Source organism: the organism of the source record quoted next, unplaced genomic scaffold (assembly GCF_019419815.1).
Source record: "Pyrus x bretschneideri cultivar Hongxiangsu unplaced genomic scaffold, Pyrus_bretschneideri_v1 Contig52, whole genome shotgun sequence".
Lineage (NCBI taxonomy): Eukaryota > Viridiplantae > Streptophyta > Magnoliopsida > Rosales > Rosaceae > Pyrus > Pyrus x bretschneideri.
Window position 1 is genome coordinate 1577585 of NW_025999790.1, and position 13385 is coordinate 1590969.

Genomic DNA, 13385 nt, shown 5'->3' on the forward strand with positions numbered 1-13385 from the left:
TTTATTGTATATCGTGTGATTAGAAATCATTTTAAATTTTAAATTAAATATAAATAGTACCTAACGAAAATTGATTGCATGATGTATGATGAACGGTCACGATCACGAGATTCTCAGGATCCCCATAAAAAGAATGCTCGCCTAAAAGAGAATGGATGAACTCGTCGATCTAACAACTTCCTACGTGTTCTTATGCAATTTGAGCTTGCATTGTGAAAAAATCTAACTTAAATCGTGATTTCAAATGGGTATTACTTCAGGTCAAAGATTAAGAAAATTTGAGAAACTAGGACAAGAAAACATATTAAAAGATAGGAAATTTTTTTGAGTAATATTGGAAGCATGGGAAATTTTCATTAATAATAACAATAAAATAAAAACTTGTAGATTGATATCATCCTACAATTTTGCGGGGATTACAAGAGATGAGTTTTCTTCGTGACTTATTCAACTTCAACCTTCAACTTGGACACAAATTTTGCTTTCTCAAAAGTATCCATTGCTTCATTTGACACGCATTGAATCCAGTGAATTATCCAATTCAATCCTTGACACCAATTGAAACCAACAAAAGAAAGCCACATGCATAGACATCTAGAGCTCACAACTAAACATAAATCTCTTGGGATGCAAACAACACTTGAATCTTAAACAGATTGCCTCTACTTCTGTTTATTTGAATTTGAATACAAACAAGACAATACAAAACATTGTGCTAAAATCTTATCCTCGTTCCATTTCAAAACACTCGAGACTCGGCAAATCATAAGATCGCGGAAATTGGAACAATGCAGTAATATAGATGCAGAACTACAAAGAACAACAGCGGTATCACTTGCATCGACATTAAACAACTTACAAAGACGAAAAACAAAAATGATCGACAACTTACAACTGGGGACATCAGCAATGTACCCTTGACTGACATACATGTCGTAATTAACAGCACATGAACAAATTAATGAATACACCACTAGAGGCGAGATAACAAAACCCGGAACAAATGAGATACCAACAACAAATCTACATCAATGTGAAATTAGCAAGCAAGGAAGCTTACATGCCTTTGTTCTATTCACATAAATCAAATTTCTGCAGCAAGCTGTATACCAGCAGATGCACGGAAACTGCCGCTCACATGAGGCATTGCATCATCTCTCCTTGAACATGTAAACGACCTTTTCCCAAAAGAATGATTTTGCATCAAATCAGGGACTTGTTTCCCGTTACCAGGAGTTGATTTATTAATCCTGCCAATGTATCGTCCGCTACCAAATCTAGAAACCTGATTCGCTGATTTTGAACTGCGATCATCTCCATCTGCATTACCATGAAAGTCAGGCTCCCCATCAGTACCTGCCATAAGCTCCATCAGATTGCTACTAAACCCCAAATCCGAATAAACTCTCTGCGAATTCCTCAATACTTTCCTAGCCAACTTAGCTTCCAAGGCTTCCAAATTCTCTTCTCCAACACCCTCCAGCTTCGAACTCAAATGCACAATCCTCGACTCAACTGGCCGCCCCATGGTCTCTACCATTGTACACGGATTGTTAAAACCATTCCACGAATGCCGGGGAACCAGTTTACTCAACCCGGTAAGCCAAACCACAACCTCCTTCATCGTTGGCCTACGCTCCCTACAAGACCTCACACACTTGGCTGCAATGACAGCTAATTGCTTCCTCACAACAGGGTCTTTAGGAGGTACAATTTGCGGATCATAAACCGTTATCAGCTTCCCTCGCTTTATAAGCGGGATAGCCCAATCCACAATCGAAGGCGGAGAATGCCCAACATCTATAGCCTTCCTACCACTTATAATCTCCAACAACAAAATCCCAAAACTAAAAACATCAGTTTTAGTACTCAAATTGTCAGGGGTCACATAGCAAGGGTCCAAGTACCCCATCGTCCCCGCCGGAGGGGTCGACCGGAGCCTATATTCGTCGAACAGGCAGTACCTCAGAGCCAATCCAAAATCCCCCAACCGGGCATTGTAACTACGATCAATCAAAACATTTGCAGACTTAATATCTCTATGAATTACAGGCGGGCTCGATGAATGTAAAATGTCAATTGCCTTAGCAGTTTGCAAAGCTAATCTAATTCTACGACCCCAATTCGGAGGCCGATTCGTACTTGAATGTAAAACATCGTACAGCGTACCGTTGCTCATGAACTCCACCACCAAAAGCCTGTCTTTCGAATCATTCGAAAACCCCAAAAGATTGACCAGCCTCGGACTCTGAATCTTGGACAAGATCTCGATCTCGTTGTCGACCTCGTTGGCGGTCTCCGGCCCAGAACACGAGTTGGGTCGGAGAGTCTGGCTGTGAGCTCTGGAGGGTCTTTTGATGGCAACTAGACGGCCGCGGAGCATAGCTTTGTAGACGTAGCCATGGCTGCCTTTGCCCAAAAGCTTCTGTTCGGAGAAGCCATTGGTGGCGGCCACAAGATCACTGTAGTCGAAGTGTTCGATCTTGATGGGCTTTTCAGCGGTGACGGTGGCGGTGGTTTTGGAGGATGAAGTTTGGGAATTGGCGACGGAGATGGCTGATTCAGCTCTGCAAGAAAGGTACCCCATAAGAGGAAAATCGAGATTTCAACTTTGTGTGTTTGTGTTTTTGGATGGATTGAAAGGGAGAGACGAGAGTTTGGTGTGATGATATATTACGTGACTGATTATATGAAAGTTGCAGAACCAAAGTTGGTTGAAAATTGGGTTTTGTTGGCGTCGTGTTCTACAACTGTTTGTGCGGTGTCGGTACTATATATTACAAGTAAGGACGCTTGGGCAGGGGTAAAAAGTGTTACTGACTTAGTTTTTATTGGTTATTATTATTTTTTTTTTTAAAGTTGACTCTTCAAGAGTATTGGGCAAGAGTCTGGGTAATACTAGAGTAAGGATTCTCGCCGGATTCTTACCGAATTTTTTTTGTGAGAATTTTAGAGATCTTAAAGTTACATTTATTTATTGTACATTGTATGGTTAGAAATCATTGTAAATTTTTTTTTATTTAAAATTAATTATAAACAGTACTTGATGAAAATTAGTCTCACGATGTACGATGAACGGATATGATTATAGGATCCGGCGAGGATCCTATCTCATTAAACTGGACCTGTCAAGAGCCATTGTATTATTTTAGCGTAGGTTAGATGTGACTTATTTTTTGAAACAAACGATATTATCTATATGAAGGGGGTGAGAGACTGGGTTAAGTTTCGTAATTGATTAGCAAAAATATGGTTCATATTTGTCTTTGGTGAGAATCGAATCTAAGATCTTATTTACAAATAAAAAAAAATATTACTAAACCGTAGTACTAAGTGTCACATTTGATATGCATTGTTAGAAATTGAATTTTATCATTCGAGGCTAAATTACACTTATGTCAAGGCTGGTTTTCATGCATTAGGTATTCTCTTAGTTGCAATGATGCAAATTTTGTTAGACTTGAGGCAAGCATGATTGTCTTATGGATACAATCTTAATAATGATATGTAGACATGTTCAATCAAGAATGTGGCTCGTGTTATTGTTTGGACTCTTTATTGTTTCATAGAGGTATGTGAGTGTACAATAAGAAACATGCTCTATGGTTTAGGGTGGGATTCACTGTTAACACGTCTTTTCATGTGTGACGAATTTTCAAATCTAACACGTGAATAACTTAAATTGGGTGACGTGGAGCACAGTGTGACCGTTGGGCTTCACATGGGACAACCTGTTGTTCTAATACCGTGAACAAAGTTAAGGTTACACCATGAGAGTAGCCCAATTACTTAGAAGCAAGGTTCATTTTGCCTATGATGTATGATTCATTCTCAACATGCACTAGAGAGGAATCGCATTCAATTGCACTTATAGTTGATTGTATTCCCTACTATTTTTCTTAGCTTGAGTAGCCATGATAATTGCTAGGTGGCTCTCATGACTTGTAGAAGCTTTGAGAATTATTCATAAGGGCTTGTTTAGGAAATGTTTTTAAATGACTGAAAGCGCTTTTAAATTTTTTTTTTTTTTTGAAATCAATCCTTAGTAAAAGGCAATTTAATTCTGAAAGAAGCACATAACTAGTGTTCTTGTAGAATGCACTTCAAGTGATTTTGGAACCCAAAAACATTCTAAAAATATTTTCAGTCATTTAAAAACACTTTCTAAACGAGCTCTAAGTTCTTGTAAAAGGGAGAATAAAAAATGACCAATTAATTCGTAAACGAATAGTAAGAGTGCTAGCCTCACTAATTAAAACCTAATAGATCTCACATCCATAACTTAATTGAAAAACCAAATGGAAAATGATTGAGTTAAAAGGATGGATAAATTAAACCTAATAGAAGTTAGTATATTACATGAGCATATGACACTGAAATGAGCCTTAAGATTAGTTTCGATTTCTAGGCTCATTGAGCTTTGACCCAATAGACTTAACTTACGTTGCGCATGACAACTTAAAGATAACGGCCCAAAAAGGCTAAGAATGGGCTAGGCCGATCCTAGGATTATAGGATCCTAAACTCAGTAAAGATTATATAATCTTTATTTATTTATTTATTTTTAACCAATGATATTATTTACACTAAGAAGGAAGATGTGGACTTAGTCTCACAATTTGCTAGTAAATGTTGTTCACATTCGCTTTTGCACGAAAAGCGAACCTAAGACTTTTCACTTATAAGAAAAGAAGAATATCATTAAAACGTAGTACGAAGTGATAGTAAAGATTATATAATTGTATTCTAAATTAAAAAAAAAATGTTAAAATAGTGAAATCTATAGGAGTTCATATATAGTGAATACATGGTCCCTACGATGGTCCTATATATACGTATATCTCGTTAGATTTGAAGAGAAACATAGAAAGAAAGAGTAAGGAGCATATAGTAAAATTACATTATTTTATGTTTAGTTAGCCATTCAATTTCTCACTCGCTAAATCTTGCAAGTAATTGTTCATCGCATTAACTAGCGAGGCAGATAGCTAATACGGTAGACTTGAATATTTTATGTGTTTTATGTTAAAGTAGTCGAAGACCCTCCCTTTACAAACGTTGGTCACATTGGATATTCCATTAAAACATAAGAGTTTTAACGAAAACCTGCATTACTGTTTACTTTAACGAAAAACTATATTTTTACACTAAAAAATCAAACCTGTTACTATTTACTTTACCCTTTATTTTGTCTTTATCGTTAAAACTCAAAGTTTTCAAGCTATTTTTATTAATTTTCCTTTAAAACAAAGAAGCATGGTTGTCAGGGGTCAACAAACCCCAGTGCCCTAATTGATGTGGTTTGTTTCGTAAGCATGAAAAGGACATTAGAGTTGTACAGATGTTAGCGAAAGGGATGCTTTATGTATATATAACATCTATATTAAAAACTCTAGCTATCAACTTGAATAAGAAATTAAGAAATGTCAACATTTTAAGTAAGGGTGGTTATATCCACATACGCAAGCTTTGGGATTGGATAAGTTGAAGAAGACCGATGAACCAAAATTAATAAAAGTGTGTAATAGGTAAAATGGGTGTGTGAATGGCACTATCCTAAAATTAATAAAATTAAAAATAACCTTGTGATTGGTTAATTGTCATTTTTATTCCTACTTTTCCATTTCAACTTATCCCTTCGTTCAACAAACATACCAACTATTCATACAGTCTAATTGTACTTCTCGTCACTTTTAAGTGAGTGATTTTTTGTTCGATTCACATAAATGACAATATCCTCATATAATTGTGTTGAGTTCGATATTTAGTATATGTTACTGACGATATATGATGAACGGACATAATTGATTGATCGTCTGTATCTTTACAAAGAGAATCTCTTCGATCATATTCCTTGACTTTGCTCCATTTCCGAAGGAGCGTGAGATATATATTTTCCCCACGAGATTAGCATGTAATTTGGTGCAATATTTGAAGACCCCAACATGCTAGGAATAGGATTATTTCCTGATTCTCTTTAGGTGCAATATTTAAAGACACCGGATTCATATCAAACACGTGTACTGCACGATAAGACCACACCACACTAGGCACCCTAGCTATAGTGTACAGTTCAAGATATTCTGACTTTAATCTAATATATAATGGCTTTTTATATTGGACTTGGAGGCAAATTCTTGGGATTCTGCTGAGCGACAAACACAGACAGTTAGATTTCGATCTAATAGTTACAAGTAGGAGGTCCCTTTTAAAGTTATAATAATTGTAATCGTTTAATTGAAATCCAACGTCCTGTGTTTGTCTCTATATTAGCACCTGAATGCATCCCACATTAAAATTTAATATTAAATGATTTATTTACTCAACTATGCAATGATAATTTTGATCTTATTAGGTTTAAAAATAATAAAAAATTCTAAATACACCCCAAATCACTTTTAACTTATTATTTATCTTTTTCAACTATCAAAATCCCTCATACCCTCCATTTTGAACAAAAACCTAACCAATGAAACTACAAACATGTTGATTGAGAAATTATTTTTGACGAATGAAACACGAAATCAATGTTTTCTGAAGTTTCACATGAGGTAAGACTTCATAATTTTTTATTGTTTTAGTGATTTTGACGATATCAATAATTATTTAATCTTGCTTTTGTTGCGTTATTCAAGCTTCTATGTTCGTATTCATTTTTTAGGGATCATAGGAATTACATGAAGAATTAAACACCTAAAATTACCACCAAATATTAAAAACAAACGACATGAGTTTTAATAGTGGAATTAAAAACAACCCACATATGCTTTAAATCCCATGAGTCATCTTTTTTCAAAATTTCAGTCGACATTTTTTGTCCCAATTAAAAGTTTTATAAGATTTGATAAATGTGGGGTGTATAGAAAATATGGCGTGCAAGTAGAAAATGTACAGTGTATATTGAGAATGTGAGGTGTGAGGGTATTATGGAGAAGTATGTAGGGTGTACTAAGATAATTTTCATTGAAAAAGCAAATGTGGGATATATTAATTATGTAGGGTTTATTCAATAATACGTAGGATGTTAATATAATAAACCTATATAATTACATAATAATTACATATCTGCCATCTCCTGTTTGTTCCTCATCGATTATCAACAGTTGAACATCAAGGACATACTAACTATTCATACTAACTATTCATACGGTCTAATTGTACTTCTCGTCATTTTTAACTCAGAGATTTTTTGTTCGATTCACATAAATGACAATATCCTCATATAATTGTGTTGAATTCAATATTTAGTATAGTGACTGACGATATATGATGAATGGATATAATTGATTGATCATTCGTATCTTTCAAAGAGAATCTAAAGAGGATCATATTCCTTTGACTTTGCTCCATTTCCGAAGGAGCGTGAGATATATATTTTCCCCACGAGATTAGCATGTAATTTGGTGCAATATTTGAAGACCCCAACATACTAGGAATAGGATTATTTCCTGATTCTCTTTATGGTAGGATTATCTCCATCTCCTGTTTGGTGCAATATTTAAAGACACCGGATTCATATCAAACACGTGTACTGCACGATAAGACCACACCACACTAGGCACCCTAGCTATAGTGTACAGTTCAAGATATTCTGACTTTAATCTAATATATAATGGCTTTTTATATTAGACTTGGATCTTCTCCTAGGCAAATTTTTGGGATTCTGCTGAGCGACAAACATGGACAGTTGGATTTCGATCTAATAGTTACAAGTAGGAGGTTCATTTTAAAGTTATAATAATTGTAGCCGTTTGATTGAAATTCTAATAGCCTGTGTTTGTCGCTATATTAGCACCTGAATGCATCTCACATTAAAATTTAATATTAAATGATTTATTTACTCAACTATGCAATGATAATTTTGATCTTATTAGATTTAAAAAATAATAAAAAATTTCTAAATACACCCCAAATCACTTTTAACTTATTATTTATCTTCTTCAACTATCAAAATCCCTCATACCCTCTATTTTTGAACAAAAACCTAACCAATGAAACCACAAACATGTTGATTGAGAAATTATTTTTGACGAATGAAACACGAAATCAATGTTTTCTGAAGTTTCACATGAGGTAAGACTTCATAATTTTTTATTGTTTTAGTGATTTTGATGATATCAATAATTATTTAATCTTGCTTTTGTTGTGTTATTCAAGCTTCTATATTCGTATTCATTTTTTAGGGATCATAGGAATTATATAAAGAATTAAACACCTAAAATTACCACCAAATATTAAAAACAGACGACATGAGTTTTAATAGTGGAATTAAAAATAACCCACATATGCTTTAAATCCCATGAGTCATCTTTTTTCAAAATTCCAGTCGACATTTTTTGTTCAAATTAAAAGTTTTATAAGATTTGAGAAATGTGGGGTGTATAGAAAATATGACGTGCAAGTAGAAAATGTACAGTGTATATTGAGAATGTGAGGTGTGAGGGTATTATGGAGAAGTATGTAGGGTGTACTAAGATAATTTTCATTGAAAAAGCAAATGTGAGATATATTAATTATGTAGGGTTTATTCAATAATACGTAGGATGTTAATATAATAAACCTATATAATTACATAATAATTACATATCTGCCATCTCCTGTTTGTTCCTCATCGATTATCAACAGTTGAACATCAAGGACATAAACAACAAAGCAGAAAGCCAGATCATACAACAATTAATGGAGGGTGAATTCTTCAACTTCATTCAGGTATGGTCTTCAGTGTTTGCATGTTTCTTCTACAGCCATTCAATTGGGAAATTTGTCCCAAAAGGAACAACCAGACTTTTCTGTGTCCTCCCAGTTGTCTTCCTCTTCCTTTATCTTCCTCTCAACTTCTCCTCCATGCATCTTGAAGGTGGCACTGCCTTTTTCATTTCTTGGCTCGGCAGCTTCAAGCTTCTACTCTTTGCTTTTGGCAAAGGCCCCTTGGCTTCACATCCACCAATCTCTATTGGACGTTTCTTGGCCATCGGTTGCCTTCCAATTGAGTTCCAAGAAAACCCACCTCCAAAATCCCCAAATCCCAAATTTGAAACCTACCCATCTCCCTCAAAATCCCACCCAAATGGCCAAATGACACAAAACCCACCTCCAAAATCTCAAAACCCTAAAATTGAAACCTACCCATCACCCTCAAAATCCAATCCAAATCGTCAAAACGGAGAAAACCCACCTCAAAAATCCCAAAATTCTAAAATTGAAACCAACCCATCTCCCCAAAACGCCCAAAAATTGTCCCTAAATCAAGCAATAAAGGGCATACTTTTTATCATTCTAATTGGTGTCCTTAAGTATAGTGAGCACTTCCACCAAAAGCTCGTATTGGTCCTTCATTGCTTGTACATTTACCTTAATCTGGAAAACTTACTGGCCATTGTAACAATATTGACTCGATCTCTGTCGGGTTTGGACCTCAAGCCCCACTTCAACGACCCATACTTCTCCACGTCGCTTCAAAATTTCTGGGGCCGAAGATGGAACCTCGTGGCCCACAGCATCCTGCGCTCCGCTGTGTACGAACCCACCCGCGGTTACTCTGCAGGCGTCATTGGCCGCGAGCGGGCCCATCTGCTGGCTGTCTTCGGAAGCTTTCTGGTGTCGGGGCTCATGCACGAGCACATCTACTACTGCATGGGGCGGGTGAGGCCCAAGTGGGAGGTCACGTGGTTCTTCGTCTTGCACGGAGTGTGCTTGCCGGTTGAGATCGTTTTGAAGAAGGCGTTGAAGGGCAGGTGCCGGTTGCCGAAGGTGATCTCCGTGCCGTTGACCCTTGGGTTTATGGTGGTGACCTCCTATTGGCTGTTCTTTCCGCAGTTTATTCGGTGCAAGGCTGACGTTAGAATGCTTCAAGAGTACGGTGAGTTTGCCGCGTTCTTGAAGAACGTCATTCCAAGTTTCCGATAATATATGAAAGGTTTATTTTGTTGCGCCCCCCTAAACCTCATAGTTCAAGAAAATTATGGTTATCAACTGTTTGATTTTAATTCAAGTTTGAAATAGAAAGTATTATAGGCAAAAGTTAAATGACTAACTCTGTTGTATTGAGATCGTACGGTGAATAATCACAATTTTCTTGCACCATGAGAAAAACACAACATTTTTACTCACAATATACTCTGATCATCTTCAAGGAACTCATCAGACACTACATGACAACAGGAAAGTGACAGAATTCTATGCGACACCCCAAAATCATGAAATTTAAGATCTTGGCTCATGAAGTGTCTTAGTTTTATCCAACATGAAGTTTACAGATTGTATCTCTCTTAATCAACCATTAACACAGTTATGTAATATTTGATTTTGGTCCATGATCACGTCAGTCTACCATCTCCTGCTTGTTCACCATCACCAACAGATCAACATTAAGGACATAAACAACAAAGCATAAAAGAGGTACAACCGAACTTCCCCCCATACATCTTGGAGGTGGCATGGCACTGCATTTTCATTTTCATGGCTGATAAAACAATCCATTGTTTGAAAAATGCGAGTATGAATTGACAACGTTGTATTCGGTGTGTTCCATGAGATGACAATAACAAAAGCAAACATAAAACAAATGTCCCTTCCTTTCTCAGTTCATTATTTCGTTCCTTGAGAGAAAAAACATACATTAAGACATGCGTCCATCCGTCGGACTGAACAATCTCATGATACAGTGTTATCGTACAAGTAGACAACCATTCTCGACTAGCAATTGTTATCCTATATTAATATGACTCATCTTCCTGAGTTTTACAACATTTTTTGTTACTTAAACATTATACATTTACAATGAAAAATTGTTGAGAAACGTAGACCATGCGACTTAGAAATCACAAGGGGTCCAGTTTCCAGTCAATTTCTAAGTGGGTGCAATCAAGTATACCTTTAACTCTATCCAGAGCTGCTTGCCTGTGTTGTAGCAATGGAAGTGACAAATCATTTGCTTGCTCCTCCTCGTCGTGTTTCTTTCTTTTCCGAGGCAAACGCCTTGATAAAGTTTTCCATTTTGATTCGAACTCGCAAGCTACAACAGAAAACAAAGAGTTACTTGGTCTGTTTGCGTTGAGGATGTGGAGCTTAGCTTACATAAAAGGATCATAATTGCAGAGAAAAAAGCTAAATCTGATTAACCATTCCTTTTGCGTACAGTTTAGTAAATCATAAAATATGATATCAAGTTTCATTAGGATCTTACACAAAATTTGCATGAAAAATGAGTCACTAATCATAAGTGGACGAAACCCCTTAGAGCTACATAAAAAGACTCCACACTAGAGCTAATCCCACCACATAAAAACCGGGGGACAAAATGCTCATCCCTCCCACTCTAGTTCTTGAAAAACTCTTTGAAAATTCATCCACTAAAGAGCTCCCGATCCTAAGGTATCCCCTTAAGTTAACAGCTAACTAGACATTTTTTCACATCCAAATAATCGTCATGGAAGGAGCTCCTGATCAATCATCCCTGTGGTGGACAAATGTAAAAATTATATTGGCACTTCAAAATAATGGGTGCCATTGTAGGCAGCAACATTTTAACAGCTGGAGCAATACAAATTGAGCCCATAAATTGACCAAAAATTGACCGAATGAAAGGATTAAGTATGTTAAAACACAATCTTTGTTTTCCAATTCCAAATAAAATACCTTCACTTTGGCCCTTAAAACCATGTATTAGGCAAGCACAAATCCATGGTCTTCCAGCACTAGATGCTTTTGCACCACCTTTGAGCTCGCCATTATGTTGTTTCAAACTGCATAAGAGTTATATAACAATAGACTATAGTTACTGCTTGACCAAAAGATTACCAGAAATCACTGAGTCCGCAAACAAAAAACCAGATCATAAGAACACATAAGCATTTATTTTCAGGAGAATAATTAGAGGGACACCATCACCAAGTACAGCATAAGTAAATACACAAAAAGCTATAACTCCAGCGGCAAAACAAGAAACTGAATGCTAAAACAAAGTTCCTCTAAATTCCTACAACAACTATATAGCTAGCAAAGAAGGCAAATCCACCACAGGGAAAAAATTTCAACATCTTTGCTCCCCACCCAGAAAACCTAAAGTGATCACGAAACAATTCACCTTGCATACTATTCATTCCTTAAACTGGCGGTTTTTTTCGTCTTCATAATTTGTAATCGAATCCAATGTATGTGCACTAACACTGATCATTGTTTCATTCCCTTAATTCTTTCAAAAGCCGAAAAGAAACATTACAGGAATCTAAGATACCAAAAGTATACTCCTTTGTGAAACTCAGGGGCTAGCTAGAATCAGAACTAACCTAAATTATCACGGAGCCGTGCGGTGAGCACAGAGCCACCAATTCTTTCGCATTTTACTAAAGTACTACCAAATTATCCCAGAATGATACAGACCCAGATAAAAATGTGTGCACAAATTTAATCAATCTCTACGGGAAAGCATAAATTTGAAAGACCCAGAAAAGAATTTGTTCACAAATTTATCAAACAGCTAAGAGTAAGGATCAAATTTGATTCTCTGAAAGACCCAGATAAGAATTTATTCATAAATGCATCATATTAGATGAAAAGGATAAAACTTGAAACGAAATCAGACGTACCGGCGAGAGAAATCGGTGGTGACGCCGACGTAGGTTTTGATTGGGGAATTAGTGGAAAGAATGAGATACACAGACCAAGATTTTGGTTTTGATTTTGATTTGGACGGAGAGCTCGAGGATGCTTCTGATTTGATCGACAGGGATAGCGAGGAGGGTAATGATAATTTTGGGGGGTTAGGGTTCTGGAACTTGACGGAAGGGAATGTGCTCGAGAGCCGTCGCATAATTTCAGGTGAGCAGATCAATGCTCTGCTCGATCGGCCTAAAAGTCTGAACGTTTTTGAACTGTTCCATTTAAATATGCATACACCTGAAAATACCGTTGATGCTATAATTTAGATTTGGTAGGTGTAAGTATTCTAAAAATCGGCCGTCTCGGCACTAGGCGGTGCAGGCCTGCCGCGATTTAGCGCAACTTGTTTTGAAAAGAGTTAGGCGGCCACCTATAAATAACAAGGTTAAATAATTTAGTCTATATCAAATTCAATGAAAGGATCATGAGTAAGAAGAATTTAGTCAATCATCTAAGAATACTCCTCGTTATGATTATATGCTTACTGGTTTTCAAATATTGAATTTGTTTGATGGATTTATCATTCTTTTATTATCTATACAAGTACAGTTTTTTAGTTTTTTTTTTTTTTTTTTATAAATATTTTTGAAGAGTAAGTAGGCACTTATTTACAGGATATACAATAAATTTACATAAACCAGTCTAGGTGTTAGACCCTTACTCACCGCTTGACTAGCCCCTAACGTTTTAAAAAACCTTGACCATTGATCCAAGTTTTTATGTTA

General features: G+C 36.2%; 3 protein-coding genes across 9 annotated transcripts; 1 reads left to right on the top strand and 2 right to left on the bottom strand.

Moving 5' to 3' along the window:
• Positions 1 to 780: 780 nt before the first annotated feature.
• On the bottom strand, positions 781 to 2731 carry LOC103945536 (serine/threonine-protein kinase-like protein At3g51990). The gene has a single exon (XM_009356118.3). The coding sequence runs from the start codon at positions 2585 to 2587 to the stop codon at positions 1085 to 1087; it is 1503 nt and encodes a 500-aa protein (XP_009354393.2). The 5' UTR covers positions 2588 to 2731; the 3' UTR covers positions 781 to 1084.
• A 5805-nt stretch (positions 2732 to 8536) lies between these two features.
• LOC103945538 (acyl-CoA--sterol O-acyltransferase 1) lies at positions 8537 to 10582 on the top strand. 6 transcript variants are annotated; one of them, XM_048570417.1, is made up of 2 exons: positions 8537 to 9916; positions 10326 to 10582. In XM_048570417.1, exon 1 carries the CDS (start codon positions 8680 to 8682, stop codon positions 9904 to 9906), a length of 1227 nt encoding a protein of 408 aa, XP_048426374.1. In that variant the 5' UTR covers positions 8537 to 8679; the 3' UTR covers positions 9907 to 9916; positions 10326 to 10582. The 6 variants fall into 6 exon arrangements, with proteins under 6 accessions (XP_048426374.1, XP_048426373.1, XP_048426375.1 ...); XM_048570416.1 differs by lacking the exon at positions 10326 to 10582 and adding an exon at positions 10145 to 10324; XM_048570418.1 differs by lacking the exon at positions 10326 to 10582 and adding an exon at positions 10162 to 10324.
• On the bottom strand, positions 10557 to 13019 carry LOC103945539 (structure-specific endonuclease subunit slx1). 2 transcript variants are annotated; one of them, XM_009356120.3, is made up of 3 exons: positions 12588 to 13017; positions 11638 to 11744; positions 10557 to 11014 (listed from the first exon to the last, which is right to left on the bottom strand). In XM_009356120.3, the coding sequence occupies exons 1-3, from the start codon at positions 12809 to 12811 to the stop codon at positions 10821 to 10823; spliced, it is 525 nt and encodes a 174-aa protein (XP_009354395.2). In that variant the 5' UTR covers positions 12812 to 13017; the 3' UTR covers positions 10557 to 10820. The 2 variants fall into 2 exon arrangements, with proteins under 2 accessions (XP_009354395.2, XP_048426377.1); XM_048570420.1 differs by having other exon boundaries at positions 10953 to 11455; positions 12588 to 13019.
• Between the last annotated feature and the right edge of the window lie 366 nt (positions 13020 to 13385).

Coding starts and splice junctions, on each gene's coding strand:
- LOC103945539 (XM_009356120.3), bottom strand. CDS start 12,811: ATGCGACGGCTCTCGAGCACATTCCCTTCCGTCAAGTTCCAGAACCCT. Junction 11,745..12,587: donor ACCACCGATTTCTCTCGCCG/GTACGTCTGATT, acceptor ACTCTTATGCAG/TTTGAAACAACATAATGGCG. Junction 11,015..11,637: donor TTTTAAGGGCCAAAGTGAAG/GTATTTTATTTG, acceptor TTTCTGTTGTAG/CTTGCGAGTTCGAATCAAAA.
- LOC103945536 (XM_009356118.3), bottom strand. CDS start 2,587: ATGGGGTACCTTTCTTGCAGAGCTGAATCAGCCATCTCCGTCGCCAAT.
- LOC103945538 (XM_048570417.1), top strand. CDS start 8,680: ATGGAGGGTGAATTCTTCAACTTCATTCAGGTATGGTCTTCAGTGTTT.